Genomic DNA, 24,302 nt, shown 5'->3' on the forward strand with positions numbered 1-24,302 from the left:
ACTTTAAGTTCAAATTTAGAGATTTACACCTTTGCTCACAACACCGGTAGAAATAAAGGAAGTCCAATCATAAATGTTTTCCTTCTTCTAAAGGCTAACATTGCCTACTTGAGTCTTCTGTTTTGTTGTCTCTTACCTTCAGTGGAGAAGCAGCATATTGATTAAAAGACTTATTTTTGTCCACCACAATTATTTTTTCATCTTAATTTACCCTAATAATCAATCTTAAAGATACTATATGAATAGCAATAAAAATCAAACAGCTACTCTCTTTCAGAATTTTTTTTTTTTTTTACATCATTAGCCTCACAAAAACTCTAGAAACTTAGGTCTGACAGGTGCCATCATCTGTCCAAAAAGATCCAGAATGTTTTGAATCTTTGAGTGGTCAATTTTGTTCACGGTTTCATAATACCCTGATTTGGAAAAACAGAAAGGCTGTACCATACTCACACTTGCACTTCAAATGGTACGTTGATGAAACTACAAATTACACTTAATCCTATCTCTGAGTTCAATGAAAGATTTCCCAAAGATTTTAGGACAAGAACCAGGCCTATAGTCTTAATTAGGAATATTTAAAGCTGCCAGACATGCCTTGGCAAAAGTACTGTGACATTACAATGAGGACTGGAGATCATTTTTTGACTCTTGTAGTCTAAATCTGCACTGTACGATGATGCAACTGCAATGCTGTTCTGCATGACTGACTTCAGCCAGGTTCCATCCAGACGAAGTACTGCAGAGAATCAAGCATTATGCGACTCCTTCAGATGAATGGGTGTCTACTTCTTTCTCAAAACTGTTTTCACATTGTCAATTTAAGAAAGTCTGCAGAACTGTTCTTCTGAAATAGGTATCCCTTAACTCCAAAGCTAAGGAAGCAACAATACGTAAAAGTATGACCAGCTGATGGCATACAGTAGAGTAGACAAAGCTTTTCCATGGAAAAGCCTTCATTACAGCTCCTTTCAGTTGCACGAAATACAAATGCTCCCTTAAGTGCCTAGGTTTGGAACATGACATCTCCAAATCATCATGAACTACAAACTACAGAGAGAGCTCTCGGCTCTTTCTTCTTTCTAAAGAGCTTATAGAAAGGAAGTTTGCAGCAGTAACTAATGAAAACCTATTTAAGATCTTACTGACACTAAAAAACAGAGGTATGGAAATTATTAGTTCACTGAACTAGGCACATGCTGCATAACTTCAACTTCTAAAAGCAGTTAGCCTGCTTCTCTCAATGAGTACTTTAAGAAACAGAGAAGCCAGTAGTGCTGTTCTTTGAACTCATCTATTCTAACTGTGCTGAAACACAGAGATGGAGAGAAAATGGACACTGAGCAATGTACTGTCATTTTGAAAAGGGAAAAGTATAAAAAGTCTCAGCCAAAACATGAGTAACCAAGGTCAGCCCTGCCATTATGCTCCAAAATAACATACTGCAGGAGGGACTGAAAGCAAATAAGGACGATCAAAATACACCCTTTTTGACCAAGACAGCTATAGCTATATGGAGAGAGGAAGCTCACCTAGGTTGGGAACTTTTGAGACCATGCCCTAAATTAAACAGTATTAAAATAGAAGTGCCTTTGGATAAAAAGGAATTGTATTAAATAGTAATATGTATTACCTGTATACTTTAGTATCACTCAGTGGTGATGAAGCAGAAGTCAGATATAAACACTGAAGACAAAAAGATGAGATCAACATTTAAATGTTGCCTGAACTTTAGAGCTAATAATCCACTTCTGTATTTTTTCTTTATACTTGCCCACAGGCATTCCAACTGTTGTTATAAATTTGTTATCCTCTCAACTAATGCACGTGCTCGACCCAGAAAGCTCATCCTTCAGCATCTTAGGGGACAGTAAAACAGAAACCACAGTTAAAAGCTTGCAGATAACTTTGGTTAGTACAAACAAAAACTAGGCATAGCTCAGTATTATGACTGTCAGGACTTCATCATTTATGCCAATCTCACTAAAATATTTTCCTTCTTACTCAGCAGACAGCATGTCAGACATTTGGTATGATCCTCCTAACAGTTGTATTAAATCTCAGTAAACAACTTCCCTTTTTACTAAGTCAAGAAAAGGCAAATATTATACACTGCAGATACTTCATAAATTGTAATCAATATTGAAAAAAACATATTCTATTAATGAGAAAAGAAACCATAGAATGAGGGCCTTTTGTGATTCTCGGCATGAAAATAGGAAACCAAACCAGACATACAGAACATATAGTCAAAACAGACAAGATGATAATGAACAGGTAAAAAAGAGTGTAAGAATACTGAGAACATGATGCTCCTTCAAGATTTCAATCTTTAGTGTCCTTTACTTGCCATTAGGTTATCCCAGGCTAGTTGCTTCATTACTGCTGCTATAAACTACACACCTATATGAACAGGGTTTTATTACAGCTTCTTTCTATATTTCATAGGTACAGGTTTGGGGTTTGGGTTTTTTTGCCTTTTTTTCTTCTTTATTTAAATGCCTATTGTTTTACTCCTACATAAATTTTCTCCCAGGGTATCTGAAATCCTTAATCATCATCCCAATATTTCTCTCCCACATTACACTTTTAGAATCAAGTTCCATGACTTTTAAGAGTTATGCTTACGTCAGAGGGATCAAGAGGTTTAAATTTCAGTACCTATTAAAGGAATTTAATTATCCAACCAGTTCCATTTGGATACACTGTTACTGTTCTTTGCTAATCTATACCAGATTTTCCAGTATTGTAATTCTCATTAATAAAATGCCCTCTGAAAGAGCTTTGTTTTTTTTTTTAAAGAAAAAAGACCTCTCAGTGGCCTATTTTACAAATTCTGAACAGAAACATCATTATCCTTTATACTAGCTAAGTTTCCCAAGGATTTATCATGTCTGAAAATAGCACAACTAGCTAAACTTGAGGGATGAGAAGTCTATCTATATACCTGACTTACCCTGTCACTTCATTTAAAACAGTCTGTGGAGAAAAATGTATTTTAAAAACACACGTGGTGTTTAAAACCTGCTTACAGGTTAAAAATAGGAGAGGGGGGGGAAAAAAAACAGGATAACAGCATGTCATGTGATCTCTAGGGTGTTGTCGTAGACTTTTGGTGCCTGCTGCTGTAGCGGTTAAAGCAGTAGGGACGACACAGAAATCCAGAGAGAACAAAGAAAGAAGAAAAGCAGCAAACTATGTACTGCCTTGTAAAACTTATCTGCTATTGAAATGAAGAACATCAGCAGCAAGTATAGGTATCTGGCTCATTCTTGTTCATTGGAGTCATATGGAAAAGGTTACAATATCCTTACTCCACTTGTGAAATGGTCCCATAAGCAATGAACACTGACGTTCCAGGTTCTACTCATCTATCATGGTCAGAGGTCTGCTCGTTACAACTGCTACATACCAGTATTGAAGAGGGTTATAGTCTGGTACCATGCACGTTATAATGTAGTTGGCAGATGGTACATCATACTTTACTTGCTGCAAGACAATGAAGATTCTTTCAGGAATTATAGGCTTCAAGCTTTTCCCTTGTAGAGAAACTTCATCAAAGGGAAATACTCCATCAGAGCTTGAATCCAAAGCTACTGAGCACATTGGTCCTGATCCAATAGAATACTTAAGTATATGCTGACATTTAAATCCATGAAAATTACGTATTTAATGTTTATCAGCTGCATAATTTTAATGTCAGGCTATTTAGTACCTTGCTTAAAGTAATGAAAAAAATTCCCATGGCTATTTCCAAACTGTTGCAAGAATTACAGAAGTTTAATTATTTGACTTTTTACTGCAGCAAATGTCATCCCTGTTTCTGCAAGTTCTCGTGTTCAAGTGCCTACTAGGGCAAAGAGAAAAAGAGTCCTTTTGAGCCCGTAAATACAGGAGTTCCCAACATTTAACAGTGAGTTTTGCTTAACTACTGTGATTTGTCTTAAAAGCACAAAAGGAATTAATGAAGTATGAGTTCTGTTTTGTAGCACAATTGGTGAGCAGCAGTTTAAGAAACATTTACTGTGCTTTACAATCTTTATTCATACACTGAGAACATTTCAAAACCCTCTTACAGGAAGTTGTTCAAGAAAAATCCTTCCAATTCTTACAAGAACTGGCCTAGTAAATCAACCATTCAGAATGCACAGGAAATTTATATTTCGTTCTTAAGTTTGAGTCCAGGGTGAGCTAAGACCATGAATAGAAATTCTTATTAAATATAAAATATAAGAAAACAAGAACACTAAGTAAAAGCTTAGAAAAGATCTTTGTCTTCAGTGTAGAATGATAGTGAGTGATCTCAATTTTAACATGTTTAAGAGTGGACAAAAAGCATCTAAAATGTCAAGATAAAACAAGATGTACACCTGCCCTTATTTCTACATGTATTTTTCTAGCTCCTGGTTTTTTTCCTTTCATTTCTGTTAGCTTTATGTCAAGCAGTATATTTTTCTATTTACAATAACGGCAAAATGAATTCATTAATGAATTCTAATCATACTGGAGATACAGTGGATGTATCTATCTGTGGATGCTCGGCATGTATAACAGGCGGTTGTCATTAGTCAGAAAGTGATTGACAACTGAATCTGCATCCCCCGCCGCTATTTGTGATGGAACAAATATTCTGCTGACACATAACCTGCCCCGGCTGCAACACCGTCTAACTTGCACTGAAGGTAAAGCAGCCCAGCACCTCTGTTCCCCTTGCTTCTCCGCATTCTGAAGGCCTTGCATCCCTTCTAATAAATTTTCTACCTACCCGAGCATACTGTACGGCTGGTGCTTGGGCGTTTTCCGAGTAACCCCTTCTCACCTTCACAGATTTCTGCTCATTTAGTTATAGGAAAAGGAGCACAAGCCAAACCAACTCCTGACGACGTTGTATCAGAGTTACACTATCACAACAAACTGCTGACTGACCTACCTAACGGAGCGAAAGCCTTGCGGCACTTGAGTGGAGAAAAAAAATGAAAAGAACCTGCAGACAAAGGACTGACCCAAACAGTTGTCCACAGATCACCAGCAAAGACCGGGATACGAACGTCAACAAACGTTTCCAGTCCAAACCAGAAGAGTGCTCTGGGGACAACCAGAGTTCCGACCTCCACGGAGAAGGTGCTCGGGCGGGCAGCCCGGGGGTAGCACGGCCCGGGCCGCACGCAGCCCACCGGCCCGCAGCGTGCCGCAGCTGGCAGGCGGAGTCTGCCCGGCGATGCCTGCCCCCACAGTACATTTCCACCTGGAACGTAGCGTGTTCCAGTTCATCCCGCCCACCGTTACATCTGTACACTGGCCTCTTCTAGAGGTGCCAGAGGAAGGTGTAAAAATCCCCATAAATAATAATTATGGAAAAAAACTGCCCACAGGGAAGGGTTTTTCTCCATAAATCGTGTCATTAGTGGTTGATTAAAGCCCTTAAGAGTGAAAGTTTATACCCCTTCTAAATGATTTTTTGCCCCATGAGGTAACTATAGCTCCAGATTATATATGAATCCTACTAATCTTTCGGCCCAAGGATAACTTCCAACAATGCGCTTCATAGATTAATTATGCACTGCATAAACAAGTACCAGATGTATCTAAGTAAGGCAAAACAAGCCACTGAAAAGAAGAAAACTGGGCTCTTCCCCTCAAAGTCCGTGATCCAAAATACAAAATCACAACTGGCTGCCTGTTTCCTCATTTCTGGAGTTACAAAATATTGTTTCTCACCTTAAAGGGATACCACCAAACAATCTATAACAACTGCCAAGGACAGACACGAACAACTTTTTAGACATCACGGTGTCTCCTTATGCTGCGTGATAACCAAGATTCGATATTACTAAACTCCAGTTGGTATTACTCTCCCCTTATCCTACCTAAGCAATAGGACGTCTGAAGAAATCCACACACCCACCTCTTCTGGAAAATATGGCCAGCTTTTTAAGGTACAAATCTTCCTTAAGCCAAATTTGGTTTGATCCATCGGCTTATACTTCTCTTGTGAAAGGTAGGCAGAAGTAGGATCCAGGGCCTTCCTCTAATTTTTATCAACTTTTGAAAACCTAGTACCCTGCCAGGCAAAAGTCGAGAGGGTCCTGAGGTCTTAGAGCACAAGGACTGCCTTTGTAGAAAGAAAAGCATGAGGGATTCAAGGGTTTCTTACGTTCTGTCATCTTTGTTTGCACAGCAGTCTGACTCAAAGCTGGGAAAGGGTAAGATCTTTCTCCATGATGCAGGACTGTATTTTTTTAAGAGCCAGTTAAAGGGAGTGACTTTTAACAACAGAGGTATGGGCTGTTTCAGTAACAAATATGAATTATTTTTTGTCCTGAACAAAATGAAGAGGAGTCTGCATTGCCCAGAGTTGCATTTAGGGTCTTCAGCAAGGCCCTAGCTGTTTTACCAATCTGGAGACACTCGCTAGTATGGAGAAAGCGCATGCCATTCCCTCTCGGTGTCGCAGTTTCAATACCTTCCCACTCAAAAGCATAAGGAAAATAAATCTAATAAAGAGAATGTATAGAAATTGTCTGCTGTGGTCTTAGAGACATTTTTTTACATAATCATGTCTGCCTGGACTCGATATACGATGCAGTGGAATCTGAATGCTGTAGCTTTTAAATATTTGAAATATTTAAATTGTTTCCTTTCTGCTGGAGTTTAACTAACGTAGTGTTCTTCTGTAAAAGAGATGGTTCTTACACATACTACTCCTTTAAAGCAGATGGCAGTAACTGGTGCAACAAAGTGTTTGCTGGCAAAGCAAACACTGAACTGCCCCGCCAGCCAAGAGGGACAGGATATTCGTTCACTGGGCAGTCTTGCTATTTGCAAGGGGAAACATCTCTTGTTACAACAAGGCACAAGTTAATTTAAGCAGTCGCAATAACACAGTCGCTGCACCACATCAGACAACTGAAAAGAATCCTGCTGGTTGTTCAAAAGGCCTGAAGTAGAGTAGATTTCATGGTTATTCTGTTCCTGGCAAATCTCTACCTGTGTGACAACTATAATTTTCACCACATCAGAGTTCTCTGTCATAACCAAAGTATTATTACTAATAAATGGGAATAGGACAAGGATTATACGTTGGGGAAACTTCTGTTTACAAAACATGTGCATTCAGAGTTCTCAATATAAGGAAAAAATAGCCACATCTACACAAAAAGCAAATCGACAGATTTAATCATATGTTTCCAAATCTGAACTTGGCATGAAGATTTAAAAAAAAGTAATAACTTCTTATACCACAATTCAGAGTACATAAAACAACCTCTGCATTATTGTTGGAACTGAACCTCCCACACTGCTTAACTTTCAGTGACCTTGCCCTATGAACATCTCTTTAATATGGCGCATGCTAAAAATAATACAATTATAGTAGCGAAGACTTACCTAAAATAAGAGAGGCAGTTAAGAGACATTCTTTAAGCCCTCTGTTAGATGACACAAACTGCTGTGGGAAGCCCACCTGGTCAGCAAACATTAGTTAAGAAGGAAAAACAACTTCAAAAAGAAATCCTTTGAATTCATGAGCCGAAATAAAATTTTAGATACCAAAGAGAATTTAGAAGTGTGAAAAAGTCTTATCATACCAGAAAACAAAAACATAATAGCTAGTACCTCCTGCAATATAATCAAAAGTCATGATGATATTTTATAATAGCCCTTGTTACATTTATTTCTGTCTTCATCAAAATGATTCACCGGTACTATTTAAGATAGGTCTGTTTATATGTTTGTATATGTGTGCACATACGTGGGTTGGGAAAGGAAACAGCAAATAAATGCATTGTGCAACAAAGGTTAGAGGAGCTTTTCACTTTAACCTGGCATTCATTCAAAGTACATTACAGCTGATCTTTAAGCTTATCTCCCTCTCCCTTTGTAAAGTTGGAGTTATTTAGTATGACTGTGGTACCAGGTAATCTACATTTACAGTATTCCTCTACACTACATCGCAGACTTTCATCCTGTATCAGGATGATGTGTCATTCATCGAGTGTCAAGGACAGTACGGTCTGCCATTGGTGGCAACAATCCTAGTATTCTCGAGATGAACAATCGTGTTTCCTTTACAGAATGTCAGTTGTTCTACGTTCTCCTTCACTGCTCAGCAGTATTCACTGGGTGTCTTGACTGGCATCAGAAACAATTCAGCAAAGCAAACAATAACAACAGTTAGAGCTCTCTCCTGTGGGCGATGGTGGCAGAGAGCTGAACACAGACTTTCAGCACCCAAAAGGCAGCTATGGAGAAGATGGGGTTGCTTCCTTCGCGAGGATGCATGGTGACAGGACAAGAGGTGATGGACACAAGTCGCTTCAAGGAAAACTCTGTCTGGACGTAAGACAAAATTGTTAACACTGCGAACAGTTGCACATTGGAGTAGGCTGCCCAGAGAAGTGATGGAATCTCCCTTGCTGGAAATATCCAAGTCTCAGCTGGACAGGACCCTGGATAACCTCTTGTAAGACCCTGCTTTCAACAGCAGTTTGGACCCGATGATCTCACTTTTCTATGATTCCTTCCATAGCATTGCCTATAGCATATAAATTTTGCCCTAGAAAGTGAACTTTGTGTGATCTTTTCAAAAGCACCTAAAAGCAGAATTTCTATGTTACATATAAGAATAGGTCTGAAAGCTTTTGATTGCACAACTTCCCTCGCCATAGGACAGCTAACATGGAGTGATCATATGGCCTTGAAAGACTCTATTATATACCAGATCCCTCATTCCTTTAAACACCTGAGTTCCTTCACAGTCACAAGTCATTAATCCTTTTATTGTTGTAGATGGCACAGTATGAATGAGTTATACTGAAGAAGTAACAAAGAAACAAGGCAAGGTACCAGATGACCACATGAAGTACAATTTTAATATCATCTGCCATTTCTTTCCAATATCTTTGAAAATAAATAAATTTGTTCAGTATTCTTGGTGACCATACCAGTATGTATGCCATTTTTACGGAAGGAGCCACCAGTCCTGTGTTCCCATGCAGGAAAATCCTGTCAGCACAACTAATGGATGTCAGATGAATAAGCTTAGAAGAGCAAGTGCACTGTCAAAACCATGTCATCAACCCACAGGCCTGTTCGTAGTGATACTGTACACTCCACTGCCTCCAGTCGCAGCCCGGGATAATCAGAATCCATGCTGAGAGTCATCTGATCTTGCAGAAATTGACACAGCATAGCTAATAATCCACCAGAATTCAGAAACTGTACTGGATTTAAAAAGGCAGCTTTATTTTTGTGCCTTGCATTTGAGGCAGATTAAATAAATCGAAAAGGCAAGGCTATCAGGTCAGTGTTTGTATGTTACAGCTGTCCAGTTAGAGTTGACAGACACTCTTTGCATGGCCTGTTGACTGATTAAGAGGCAGAGTAAGTCTCAGAGCCACAAATGGACGGGGAGGGGGTGGGGGGAAGACTGTGATAAAGACAAAACCAAAGGCTGATGGAGTAACTCACTAGAAATAGTTGCACTTCTACACAAGCCACAGATACCATCCAAAAAAAACCCAAACCAACAAACCACCACCAAAAAAACCACAGAAAGGAAACCGGATGAGCAGATTACAGATTTGAAGTGGGAATCAGAACAAAGTGTTCGTTACTGTTCTACATCAGAAAGCTGGACTGACTCTTCTGCAAGGTGAAGACCAAGCAAAGCAGAATGAAAGGTGAGATATTGAGGCATTCTGATTAATAATGAAAATTTTCTGTTCTCTAAGCATTTCCTTGCCAAGCAGTGTTTATTTTAACTCTACATCGGAAGCTGTGTCTCAGTTTCTGAAGCCAACTGTTGCAGAACAATGTAATGAACTGAAAGTATTGCTTACCTTGCTTGCAAGAATGCTGAATTCTTTCAAGTGAATTCTACAATGTAGAATTCAGTATTGCAGAAGATTATGTATAATTTTAATACTATTTCCTTTTTGAGTGAAAATTAATGAGTAGTTTGTGACTTAAACTGTAGTCTCAAAATAAAACCTTCATTTATACATTTGTCATATTCAATGTTATAACCATACAGTTATTCCTTTAATATGGTATTCCCTGTTACTAATTAATATTTGATCTCTGTAAGTCAATAAGCAGTGTGTCCTTTAATTTCCAAAGGTCTTGAGTAGTAACTAACTAAAATACTTTTCATTTTGAAATAGTAAATAGTAAAAATTATTTGAGGCATCTCAAAAACAATGTTACAAAAGGATTTATCATTCTGACTTCCTTTAGTCAAAGAAAATCTAATTATTCAACATAATCTGATAATTTTTTATTATTATTTCATGCTGTGCATAGGAACATAGCTTTAACTGGCACCTTGTTTTCAAAGTAATACCATTAGCAAGATATGAAAGGTAAAAACTATTATTTTTTCAGTTAAAACTGACCTGAACATCAGGGAGCAGAATATAATTATAAATACTAAATATTACTAAGTACTCCTGTCAACTCATTCATCTTTTTAACAGTTTCTTGACAAATGTTTGCTGATTGTGTAGAAACTTGTATCTATGGGAGGTACAGCTGGCATTCAGATAAGGAAATTAAAGCAATAAGAATAAACATTGATATTTCAAAGAACAGACTTGCAGAATCTGCATTGCTGAAAAAGCACTGTTAACTGTTTTTATAGCAATGTCTTTGAAGCTTGTTATTCTTTTGATGGCACATTAACTTAATTCTTTTTAGGTAGTACAATTAGTAAAAACATGAAAAAGAAAAGTTCTACTTGCAATTCTTCTGACACAAGATGGCTCAAAGTTGTTAGTACCACAGAAAGAGAAACATTCCAACATAATAATTTTAGAAACTCTGTCGCATTCCCTTCAAACATCGCTGCTCTGCTGAAGGGAATTGCTCCTGAAAACCATTTGTACTTAAGATAAAGCCATGGGAAGTACTTCATTTTAAGACCATGGAAGCACTAACTTCATTCTGCATCATAAAAGTACTTCAATACTATCTGTAATTTACTAATGTACTGTAAAAGAAATGAGCTCTCTTTATGCTATCTACATTCATGTTTATTATGGAGCTGTACATCCTTTGCCCATGTTAATGAGCTGTATATTGCCAAAAGACAAACATTTTAAACTACTTTTAAATATTCTTTCACTTGTGATACAGGTAACTGGCTTTTGGTTTTGAGTGTCATCTTGTTAATATATGCAGCTCATGGATGTCCCGACAAATGCCTATGCTATCCAGCTTCAAAGACTGCAGACTGCAAGAATAGAGGATTTACTGAAATTCCTGTCCGTTTACCTCCTGAAATTCAGATACTACAGTTGCAGAATAACCGTATTTGGAGAATCAACCAAAATGCATTCACTGGAACACCGTTGCTCAAAATCTTAGACTTGTCTAATAATTCTCTCTCAAGTTTGGCACCAGGTGCTTTCCAAAAATTACGGTATCTACAGGTTCTAAACCTAACCAGAAATTTGATTCATTATATAGAAAACAAGACTTTCAGTTTCCTCCCACACCTAAAAGAACTGGACTTGTCATCCAACAGCATTATCCGTTTGCCTGAGACTTTTGGAAACAGCACAGGGAATATAACATTGCTGTCTGTGAAGCATAACAAACTTCAGAAAATGGAAAGAGTTCTGCTGGAGTCGCTTCCAAACCTGAAAGTGGTTCTTTTCAAAGATAATCCCTGGCAATGCAATTGTAATGTCTTTGGCCTGAAACTGTGGCTGGAGAGCTTTTTATACAGAGGTAAGGAATTCTTCTCTTTACATACATTGCACATGAGAACACTTAACCAGCATCTGACTGATCTTCACTACTATGGCTTAACAATTTACCCCACACCTGAGATCGTCCCCTCAAATAAGCACACTAAAATATATTCTTATGCATAGGTCAGAATATAGGTGCTTTCATAAATACAGGTGGCAAACTAGAATCATAGAGAAACTTTATATTACCACAAAGAGAAAGAGAGAAAGTATACACACCCAATCATATAGTATGTACAGATACATTCTGGAAATACATGTGTAGTGTGTGTATGCATATATATCCATATCTGTATATCTATAACAAGTGTACTTGTGCACATACCCTTCCTTTAATTCTACCAATAGATTTTTGCTAGAAACCAACCTACTGTTTAAAAGCTTTTTAAAAGCTGATGCATGAGGGTAAACATCAAGACAGATATCAATACCAATTTAACTTTAGAGAACTCAGGATGCTAATTCCTCTATCAATTATCACTTAGTAGCTCTTTAATATTTTAAGAATACTTCACCTAACAATGTACGTTACACCTTGGACAGGTTTACTCTTGCCTAGTATTGCTTCCTAATTTGTTGGTCACCAGAAGAGGTACTAAATCCATTGACAATTTCCTGACAGAAACGTGTAATGCCATCACATGGGGAAAACTGAATTTTATAAATAAAAGTAGCCTCATATTTTGGTCACATCTGCCTTTAAACATATTCATGAGTTATGCTGTAGAAAAGAGAATATGATTTAATTCTAAAGGAATTAAGTATTAAAAGAAATTAATTTCTTTCTCCCAGGAGGTATGGTCAGACTCTGAGAATTCAGAACAGCAGGGCAATTTGCTTTTCTCTAAATCAGGCTTTGATGCTTGCGTGTGATCAGACTACTGATTACCTATCTGTATATGGAAGTGACAGGGAGCGTGTTGCAACACAGCGTATGTGAAGACGGTCCATGTTGCCGGCGACTGAATGGACTGCCATTGTCAGGCATCAGAACTCCACCGGCCAGCTGGAAAACTGTACTGGCTACGCAGGGGGAATAGTCTCTGGGTGAGGTAAAGCCACTGCCAGAAGCAACCTTTTAGAAAAGACAAAAGGCTAAACTCCTCTCAGAGTTAAAATCTTAATATTTTGGATTGGTAAAATATTACATTACCCCAGGGCTTTAGTTGTATTGTGCTGGAAACATTCCCTACAACAAATTTCAGCAGGGCTTCTGACTTCTCTGTGCAGAAGAATGTAACGATCCAAGATAAACATACCAGATTATCTTAATTACTCTGCCAGCAGCATAAGTATTGTAATTTATTTCGAAAACCAATGTGGTTTAGAAATTCAGTGATGCTCTTCTATCTTTCCGAACATTGCACAGATTACTTAAATGAAGCGATATGGAACTTACACATTCATTTTAGCAACAAGTTTCAAAGGAAGCCTAAATACTATGTTCTCTTCTACGTTTATATTTCCCTAAAATTACTTGTGTGAATCACATGAAGAAAAATTAGTTACACTGCACATCAACCTTTCCCATTACTTATATTGTATACTTATGATAAAATAGTACTATGGCTCTACAGATATTTCCTGCAAGTCCTAACAAAACATTGCTAGAAATGGAACATTGTCTGAATCTAAAAGTATTGACTGTTGTGTCCAATATAACTCTCAAAGATTTCAGTATTTTTAGCTGAATCCAGCTCAGGCGATTGACATTTGATACATACTCGTAAACAATTATAGAGAATGCTTCAGTTAAGGTGGGACTCCAGTCTTCCCTTCCAAGCACACATATTTAGTTACTTAAAACCACACCAGGATCACAGTTGCAGGATTTGGAGTTTCGTCTATATCCACATTCAAACTAACACACCAGAGGTGTCTGGAACCACGCTTTGGGTTTGGCTATTAAAGACCAAGATACAAGCTCCTGTGCTCATATCTGTCTTGGAATACCATCAATATTTGTGGAGCAGTCTCCAGATGTCTGTTTGGGTCCATTTGTATTCACTACTTTCTCAGACAAAGTCTTTTCAGGATGAAAATTTCTATGCCTGGCTTTAGCTGAAAGGTGTATTATTTTGGACAGAGAAGAGGAAGAAAATTCAGCTGATTTGATTAGTTAATTTTTTAAAATATGTAAACATTGTTTTTGGCCTTGTTGACTCCTTGATACACTACACCCCTAAAGCCGTGGTGTATGGACTAATTACAAACCCGAAGGCTACGCTCGGTGTGTGTTCCTCTACACGCGTGATTTACCAGGACTGAGGCTTCCTACTTCACTTCCCGTTACACTAAAAACATCCTTTGGGAGAGAGCAGAAGCTGGCTCTAAGCAATCATGAAATTTACCATTTCAGCAGGGTAATAGATTGATTAATCTTAACTCCTTTAGATATCTGTATATTTTCTTACCATGAGCCTTGCTTAAAAAAACTGCTCATGTATACATACAACTTACTGAACTTTCTTTTTGCTTCATTACAGTTAGCATATGATGTCAGAACAATGACTATTTCACAGAATATTTCAATCAAGTGGGAAATCTTTACTAAATATATTGTTTCCATTTCTCTTTATAAAAAGAAGTAATGGTATGAATTTGAATGGAATGAATTTGCTGTTAACAATACCTCTTTGTTTTCCTCTATGACTTAGTTCTTACTTTTATACCACCGTTGGTTTTTACTTTTACATCCATAAAATCACAGAGAACTTAATTCCTGATGAATTGCTTCTTGCAAATACTCTCTAATATGAGTGTTAAATTGTAATAATCTCACCGCTGATCTAACTGGAAAAAGATCTTAGAGATATAGTTATAAATCTTTAAAAGTATAAAGTCAAAGCTGATGATAAATTTACTTCAGGTTTCTGTTAATTTTGCATTAAGATAATTCAGAAACCACCAAATCTTAAGACCATACATCTTTTTTTTTCAGGAGGAATAAGTGATGGCATTATCTGCTCAACGCCAGGCATTCGGAAGGGAAAGGACCTCCTCAAAGTTCCCTATGAGCTGTTTGGGGCATGCCCTCTAACGACAGCTCACGTTCATCTGGCTAGCAGTCACCACCATAGCTTTGAGCACAGAAGTTCTCTGAAGCAGGCTCATCACAACGAACACGGGGAAAACAGCCGTTCAAACTGTGAACCCAAACCAAAGCCCAGGCCTGTTAGTTTGCGTCATGCGATTGCCACTGTAGTAATCACCGGAGTTGTCTGTGGAATTGTGTGTCTAATGATGTTGGCAGCTGCTGTTTATGGTTGTGCCTATGCTGCAATTACTGCTAAATACCACAGAGAACATTTGGCTCCGGTCAGACAGCATGGGACTCCTGAGGAAAAAGAGCCATTTGATAGTTCCTTGGCTTGAGTTACTTCTGTCTTTGGTTTCTTGACAATAAAGCCCTCACTTCAGTTAAAAAGCCTGGAATCTAAATAGGATTGATTTAATAGTAATTACTGCTTTTTTTGTTTTTCTTTTTCACTTTTAATGTAAATATGTATATTCTTTGGAATATATATTAAGACTTTATGTAGAAGAATGTAAGTTTATTTATATGTTGTGTATGTGTATTCTGAAGCCACTGTTTAAGGCTGAGTGTTTGAGATAGTGAAATCTCAGTGTAGCCGCTTTGAAGTACTCCATTCTCCATTACTAGCTCTTGATGTACCACTAGTACAACATACGAGTTATGGTGCAGCTACAGTCAGTAAGCCGACATGAGTGAGCTTTCTGCAAAGAAAAATACAAAATAGCTACAAATTACTAACTATATTTTAAGATCTTAGAATACCTGGTATGTATCCAGAAATACAATTCACAATCAGTTTTAGAACTGGCCAGTCTATACACTGCCAATGATAACTTAAATGTGTTGAAAACATTTCCAAATATATTTTTTCCACCTCCCAATCTGCCCTAGAAGACAACAATTAAACACTACATCCGTTATCTAACTTAGAAAATAGGAAGTGCCTTGTTAACTACCACATATCATTTTTAAATTACTGAGTAGGGAAGAAGGAAGAGAGCTGAGAAAATGCTGAAGAAAGAAGAAATGCTACACTCTTTCAGATACAAGCACTGAAATGAGCACATACAGCATATATGAAGAGACACGACCCTTTATCCTGCTGGCATACATGCTCCCTGCAGATATTTCTGAAGCTTCTTATTCCCAAATCCACACACAAGTGTTCCATTTTGCAAACGTCATGACTGCAGATGCAGCTCCCATCACAGTGCTGCCCTTCAGTACGGAGGATAATATAGTTGCATGTTTACACGTTCTCTCTCACAGAGAGAACATTCAGCTGAATTCATTCAAGGGTCCACCCTAACTTTCTGCAGTGCAGTTTCGCCATCAGGGGAAATCAGAGTCAAAACCATTTGAGTCATATAAGTTTAGAACAGAAAGAATATTTTGAATGTAGAGAAGTATTTTAAAAATAATTCTTAGAAATTATTTTGCGGCAATCAACAGATATCAGCAACTCCACTACCTTTTCTAAGACCAGATAAAATACATCTAGGCTATTTGTGACAGATGTCTAATGTGTTTTCTAAATCTCTCCAGTGACAGGGTTAAAGACCTGTCTAGGTAGCTAGTGCAGAAGTCAACTATGCTTACAGTCTAAGAGCTTTTCTTAGCATCTACCCTAAACCTTTGGTGAAAATCTTGCCGGTTTATTCCAGTGGGCAGAAGACTTGAGGACGATGGCTGAGTAAGTCTGCAATAAGGGCAAAAGCTGTGCCGTGGCATTCAGAGACCTCCACTCTCTTTCCAACAGATGGATTCCAAGACCGAGTTCTGCAGCTATTCTAATAACAGCCTCAACTGAGTAATGGGCTATATGGCAGGAGTCATGTAACCCTTGCTCTTATCTACTTAGGCATAATTGCAACCTAGATATTAAAGCTCATTCCTGCATCTGCAGTTACTTTCATTTCCAGAGAAAATTAAGCATCTCAGTCTTAATCTAAATCTAGCAGACTTTGAAAACAATCAATTACTGTCTGTCCTTTTTTTTTTTTTTAACTGCTAAGTACTTCATATTATTATTAGGCTCCCTTCATCCTTCTCTCCCCTGAACTAAACAAACCAAGCTGTTTCAAATTTTCCTGTAAGGCCACATTCTCCAAACTTTTTTTTCCCTGCATTCCCTGGAACCTTTTTGGTTCTTCTATATTTTGTTTAACATGCGGTACCCTAGATTGGGCACATTACTTCAGCTGAGACATCATCAGCGCAGAATTTTTAGAATATTTATATTCGGGCTCTTTAAATCTGATCCCTTGATGATGTACCTCAGAAGCAAGTTTGCTTTTTTCCCTTTTAAATATTCAGTAAAGCTTAATGAATAATCTATTTTCAGAGCTAAGTCTTTGAGCATGTAGATCTATATTTTCTACTCTTTTATCCATTTATTGCAATAACATTTTACAAAGCGAAACATAGTTTTTCAGATAGAGAAGACCGAAGTAATACAGGATAGGATCTTATTGCCCATGGGCCAAAGAGTTCAGAGCCATGCCAAATCAGTGCTTTTCTATGGTGACAACCTAAAATAAGCACACTTGCACTCAAACTGCAGATCCTAAGATGAAAGCTAATAAACCTCTGACCTCTGGAGAGACTTCACCCACAGTGTTTCTAATAGGCTCAGATACAGCAATGCAGCTTCCATCACAAATAAGTTCACACATCTGATATCTTCAAGCAAAGGAAAAGCAAGAACTGACTTGATATTTCCTAGTCAGGAATAACCAGAATATCTACCTCGTCCTTAAAAAACAGTCCTATCAACAAAAAACTTTCAGGCCTTCCTTACTGTAACACTGTTCAAAAAAAAAAAAAAAAAAAAAGTGAGGAAGAGGCAATGAAGGGCACAACAGCATTTAAAGAAACTCCTTCCAAGTTACATTTAAGATGCTTTGGGGATTTTCATGCACACATAAGGCTGTAAAGTGATATGGAGTTCTGCCAGAAAGCAAAGTATTTCATATTTCCATTAGTTCACTCTGCCATGGGAGTAGAGCAAGCCAATCCATGCAAAATCTGATTTAGACTTTCTAACTTGCTGTTTGCTAAAGAAAGAAAATAAACCAACCCAACAAAAATCCCAACAAAAAATCCCAGATAAATTTTTCATTTAAGGTTTACGAGACTATATATAATATTTACAAATGTGTTTGCAATTAATGAATTGCAGTTATTTATGACTATAAGCTAAGAGCAGACATTCAACAGAGAAAAGTATTGATCCAATTGCTTAAATTAATAAATGCAAAATTATTTATTTTTCAGTAGAGGAAACAGAATGTTCGACTACTGAAAAATAGAGATGAAAGGCACAATTTATTGTCCATAACAATTATTGACTACAACAAGTGGAAGACTGGAACTAGGGATTCCCCACAGAACTGCCCTTAATTTGTAAAGCTTAGCAATGGACATCTGCCGCTGAAATAAGTTGTCTGCACAGATTTATTTTGCAGATAAAGGCTCCTGAGAAAGCTTTGTTGTTTTTCCAGCAATCTCATGAGAGGTATTATAGCGAGCACAGTATTTTTTCCTAATCTCTGTGAAAAACACTCTTCCCCCCAAAGTCAACAAAATATCAGGACATGCTACTCTGCAAGGTATTTGCAAAGACAGAGAAAGTACACATATTGTTGTATTCCTGTCTTTCATATAGACGCTCACCATATTACTTTGCTTTCAGTAAAAGAGGCTTTCTAAAATTTCAGTTTAGAATAGAGATTAAAAACTACAATACAGCAATGTTCTTTACAGAAAATGTCCTTAGTATCTATATTGAAAGAAACAAAGCTTAAACTGAAACATACTTGCTTGCCATATGTATCTCTCCTTGCTTGCAAAAAGTCAATCAAAATTTAGCTTCATTATTCCCTAGTAATACAATGTCCAAACAAAATCAGGATCCCTCTTCTTGAATATCAAAGTAGAACATTTAGTGACATTATACACAGCTTATCTATCGTTAACAGCATTAACAAAAAAATACCAACTGTTGCCTACTAATAACCATTTATCTTTGCTGGCCAGCAGACAAAGACACACAGGCTTTAGTTAAGCATCCAGAAAGTATGCCTACTTTTACAACTTTGATCTTTGAACTTGGCTGAAAGTGGCATAGTAATAATAATCCTAAGAGTTCAGGTTTGTATTACCTGAAATGTGACTGTATGTATGATAAGACAGGCAGCAACATCAATCATCTGGATGTGGCAGTAAGCTACCACAGGGGAGAAGGAGTAGGAATTAGAACCCCATAATACACAAACCAACAACTACGTACTTCATAACTATCTCCAATGAAAGCTGCCGTTGCTCTCTCTTGCTGATTACAGAGGGATCCCCAATGTTTAGGGCTACGTACGCTATATGTTGACCTTTTTGCATACGGCTGCCATCCTCATCTCAAGACATGACAAACACATGAGAAAACGCTGTTAATATTTGGAAATACAGTCTACTGGGGGGAAAATAAATTAGGTAATCCACAGTACTTAAACTGGTATTAATGCATTCATATACTACATAATTGAAGCTTCATACTTGCACAGCATTATTTGAAGTTTTCAAAAGGACCTGACAGCTTATCTGCTGCCTTGTTCTGCAATCAGGGATTTATTTTGCTAGCAGCAGATTTATTTAGCAAAATGCCCCTAGAATCTGATTGCTATCGGATCACAAGGATCTTCCTCCTATCCAAATTACATAGTACTAAGACCCAACCAACCAAAGAAAAAATCCCAACAGCAAAGCAGAAGTGCAGAAGCAAAGAGCAGAATGCTCTATGCAATTTACTGTACGTGTTAATACTATAGATGTTGGGATACTTCCTAATTCATCCATCAGAGCCCCAGATTCTCTGAGAGCAAGTGGTGAGGAAAGCCCAAGAATTAGATAAATAGCGGTTAAATTCTCAAGCCAACACTAGCAGAGAACTATCTTAAAAAGCCCTGTTATTCAATTATTCCACACGCTAATTCTGTACGGCAAAACGAATTGAGAACAAATACAAATGAATACAAATGCGTGAATGGTTGTGAATACGCCCTCTACCATCAGATCCCCTGTCTGGTCAATGGGGAGAGGCAGGATTTTACCACGTGCTCCGAAGCATTCTGCGGAGGAGCTTACCTCTCTCCATGCATTACCTACAAACCGTGTTTCCTGAGTCACGGCTCCTCACCTAAGTCTGTGAGTTCTTTAATGTTAGACTGTACAAATACACATTTCAATTTTCCTGAAACTGAAAACATTAGTCTATATACTAATATTAGATTTATGAATACAAAGATAATACTCAAAATGAACAAGAAACTCTGGAAAAACATAAGCTAGTGGTTTTCCACCAAAGCATGAAAAGCATTTTGAGGGATTTACTAAACGCTACTGCTGAATATAATCTTCTGTGGCTTATAATGTGGAGTAAAGATTAAGTAAATCACTGTCTTGCCTGACAAGGAAAACATCTATTTTAGAACGCTTCAAAAATTTGGTTGGTGTGTCATTATGATGACATATACATTTTCCCTTAGGCCTTCATACTAAAAAGCAATTTTATAGATGATATCATAAATTTTAAGGACTGTGTATGACTGACATTTGCTTGAATGCTTTTAATAATATAGTAATACCACAGCAATACATGTGAGAAAAAAAAGGAAAAAAAAGAAGTATAAGCAGTACGGAGCAGATGTATTTACTCCATATGCTGTTGTAACAATAGCAGATTTAACTGTCTGTGAAACATGTACAATATCTGCCACTCCTAGAAATATCAGTAGTTCAAACTACTTTTGATTAAATTGTTGGGAGTCACTTTTTCAAAGCATGTTCTGGGATCTTGTTCAAAGAGAGATGTGCATGCAAACTCCATTTGAATTCACTCAAAAAACCTTGAATGGATTGTTGATGTCGCACATACACGATTATTAACACACACAAAAAAAAAAAAAAAGGAAAAAAGGCAGTGAAGAACAAAATTTTTGTATTGTAAAGGCATTTATTTTCAGATATACCGTGCACATTTTCCTCCATTAAATTATAAAAGAATCTTCCTTACTTATCACCAGAAGCCTCAGTTACTGGAAAACTGGTATACTCACAAATTTTCCTCTCAAATGGCTGTTCTGTAGAGGCTGATTCGAACGGGAAGGTTAAAAAACTGAAGTCTGACCAGCCTCAATAAGACAGGTTTGTATTTTAGAAGAAATATGAGATTTTGGATCTTTCCTGTCTTCAAGGCATAGTTTGAAATATCTTAAACAGCAGGATCATCAGGGTCACTCTCCTCCGGCCAGAATAGAGGCATTCAAAATTGCATGCCATTTTTGTCAAATTAGTGATGAAATGCAATCTTTACCATATCTTCTTTAGCTTACGGATGGGAAACAAAAAGGAGAACCTAAATCTTCAAATTGTGTCATTTAAAGTACCTGAGGGCTTTTAGCGTCTTGACTAGGAATATTTAACATGGAATAACTGAATTTATTCTTACACTAATGTTTGTTCTTAAAATGATATAAAAAGGAGAACAATGAAGGTGGTGGATGAGGGCACTTGTAAAAAATCTCTCTAATCAGGGTTTGGAGAAAAAACCCTTGAACTTGTATATGGGCTGGTTATAAAAATAAAGGATCAGGTTTGAAAAGTTAAATACTGGAAAGGGAAAAGATCCTAGCTTTACTTGGGACAATTTGTTTGCCAGTATAAAACATAATATTCCTTGTTTGCATAATAAGGATTATTAGTAAAAGCATTTAAAATCAAACTGTCAGTGAATAGGAGTGGGTTAGGCTGCCTTTTCTTCAGATTCAGTAACACCTACATCTGACTACAAAGGTCTGCTTATTATAAATACATATTTTAGTGTATATTTAAATATAAATAATATATACATAAAATAACACTTAAGCATGATCTACAGTTTTAGCAGAAATCAACAGTACTATTTTAAAAGGTGTTTCTTTTATTCTGCTAAACCATATGGACGTTTCTTTTTAAGAAATCTCTTACATCATAGATAATTTCTATTAATCTCACAGCATTGCTGTGTGGCAGGGAGCAGGGAGTAACCTAACACTTATCGAGCCCTTGTATTATGGCACCATCCACTACGGAACTAAATGCTCCTGACATGCATTTAAGGACAGATTCCCCAGAACCTTCCGTGTGTCATACCTATATAGACAAGACACTATATAAAGATATGAATCGTGGGTGGTAGAAAGTATCTCCCATTTTCTTTTCAGCTTTTACTACTTGGCAGCAGAAAATAATGGCTGTGAGAAAAATCTGGCCATCCTTAATCATTCTGAAATTAACAGTAAATCTATTCTCTTGAAAGGACTACATGCAAAGTGTAACTGTTATTGAACATGTTCATGAATGGCAGAATCTGCCCCTTACGGGTCTAGTGTTCTCACAAGAGCTACAGACTTTTTGGTAACCTTCGCCACAGAAGATTCTGAGAGTGGCTGATCTTCAGGCCATCTGTATGAGGAATGCTTAACACACAGAAGAAAACCAAAAACACCGATCAAGAAGCTTGCAATTGTGAAGAAAAACAGGGTTCCTTCTGCACTGATTTTTCTCTTCTGTCCAAACAGGAATTACTGCAAGCATTCTTTTTATGTAGCTTCAGCAGAAAAGAATGAGTCAGGGCAGATTCACAGAGCTACGGCAACGCTTGAATGCACATCCCAGGCAATCACTCTTCTTTGAGAGAAAATGACTGTAAAGATGCCTGTACATAAGAACAACATGGATTTCTTTTCTTTCCAGAATTACGCTGAATAAGAGGAATCTTCAGATTACTGGAGTACTTTCATTTCTCTCTAATTTAGCTACACTGAGCTTCCATTCATCTGCTATTCCAGTTAAGTTGACATAGAGCAACGAGGGCTTGCTTCTTTTCAGAAACTACAGGTCTGACTGTATTGCTAAAGCTTTTTATGTGTTTAAAATGAACAAATTAAAATATTACTTGGTTTGGATTGAGAGACCACGGAAAAGCATGTGTGCAGGGACGACTCATTTAGTGTTTTCTATGTCTTAATTTCAACTTTGATAAAGAGGAAGTCCAATACAAAACTGATCATATATAATATTTTTTGGCAGAAAATAAATAGAAAGCCGCTTTAGATATTCCTTCCTTGTACTTTGGTACCATAGAAACAAAACTTCTTTGCAATTCTACATTTTTATCGCTAGGTGGCAATAGTAATCAAAACCCACCTGTTCTTCCTATCCAGTTATTATAGCTTTTTATAAATAATAATTTTAAACCATTTTCTACTGCAACCCTTCCATCATGGAAAGAACACGCTGATGACATTCCAATAGGTTTCAGAGTCGTACCATCTTTTTATATGCTTATTTTTCAAATCTACGTACTTAGGTCCTTTGCAACTGACAGCATAGCCATTTGTTAAAATGAAAAGACTGTTAAACACCTCTACATTCTCAACCCTGTTTCCAGCACAAATCCAAAACACAGCCCCATACTAGCTACTATGGAGAAAATTAACTCTACCCCAGCCACAACCAGCACACTGTGATATACAGACACTCAGTAATCTTATTAATCTTCAAGATGACTCATGTCCACATGGTATCATACTGCTGTTCTATGTCCTGCAGTACTAGAAATGCAGGTACATTTCATGGTCTTTCTGTGACAAATTTGCATACCTCTTTGCAACATGGACCTGGTTTCAAAAGAAAGAGAAAACACTTTTTTTTACTGTGAGGGTGGTCAAACCCTGGAAGAGGTTTCCCAGAGAGGGTGTGGCCTCTCCATCTGTGGAGACATTCAGGACCTGACTGGACACAGTTCTGGGTAACCCGCTTGTCGCGGTTTAACCCCAGCCAGCAACTCAGCCCCCCCAGCCGCTCGCTCGCTCCCCCCCGGTGGGATGGGGGAGAGAATCAGAAGAGTAAAAGTGAGAAAACTCCTGGGCTGAGATAAAGACAGTTTCATAGGGAAAGCAAAAGCCGCGCACGCAAGCAAAGCAAAGCAAGGAATTCATTTACTCCTTCCCATGGGCAGGCAGGTGTGCAGCCATCTCCAGGAGAGCAGGGCTCAATCACACGTAACGGTGACTTGGGAAGAGAAACGCCATCGCTCCCAATGTCCCCCCTTCCTCCTTCTTCCCAGCTTTATATACTGAGCATGACGCCATATGGTGTGGAATGTCCCTTTGGGCAGTTTGGATCAACTGTCCTGGCTGTGCCCCTCCCAGCTTCTTCTGCTCCTGGCAGAGCATGGGAAGCTGAAGAGTCCTTGACTGGTGCAGCAACAACTAAAACATCTCTGTATTATCAACACTGTGTTCAGCACAAATCCAAAACATAGCCCCATACCAGCCACTATAAAGAAAATTAACCCCACCTCAGCTGAAACCAGGACACTGCTCTAGCTCAGGATTCTGCTCAAGACCTAGTCTGCCGGGATTAGACTAGATGATCTCAAGAGGTCAGTTCCAACCTCAGCCATTCATGTATAT

At 37.7% G+C, this 24,302-nt stretch overlaps 2 protein-coding genes across 2 annotated transcripts in view; one reads left to right on the forward strand and one right to left on the reverse strand.

Annotated features, from left to right (window-relative positions):
• CACNA2D3 (calcium voltage-gated channel auxiliary subunit alpha2delta 3) overlaps positions 1-24,302 on the reverse strand; it is a 478,745-nt gene that overhangs the window by 62,567 nt on the left and 391,876 nt on the right. The window lies entirely within an intron of this gene.
• On the forward strand, positions 8,275-15,128 carry LRTM1 (leucine rich repeats and transmembrane domains 1). The gene is made up of 4 exons (XM_072876379.1): positions 8,275-8,337; positions 10,506-10,524; positions 11,134-11,730; positions 14,695-15,128. Exons 1-4 carry the CDS (start codon positions 8,275-8,277, stop codon positions 15,126-15,128), a joined length of 1,113 nt encoding a protein of 370 aa, XP_072732480.1.

Source organism: Ciconia boyciana, chromosome 11 (genome assembly GCF_034638445.1).
Source record: "Ciconia boyciana chromosome 11, ASM3463844v1, whole genome shotgun sequence".
NCBI classification, from domain to species: Eukaryota; Metazoa; Chordata; class Aves; order Ciconiiformes; family Ciconiidae; genus Ciconia; species Ciconia boyciana.

Excerpts from the sequence above, each read along its gene's own strand:
- LRTM1 (XM_072876379.1), top strand. The coding sequence starts at position 8,275 with ATGCATGGTGACAGGACAAGAGGTGATGGACACAAGTCGCTTCAAGGA. Across the intron at positions 11,731-14,694 it reads GGAGAGCTTTTTATACAGAG|GAGGAATAAGTGATGGCATT; the intron begins GTAAGGAATTCT and ends TTTTTTTTTCAG.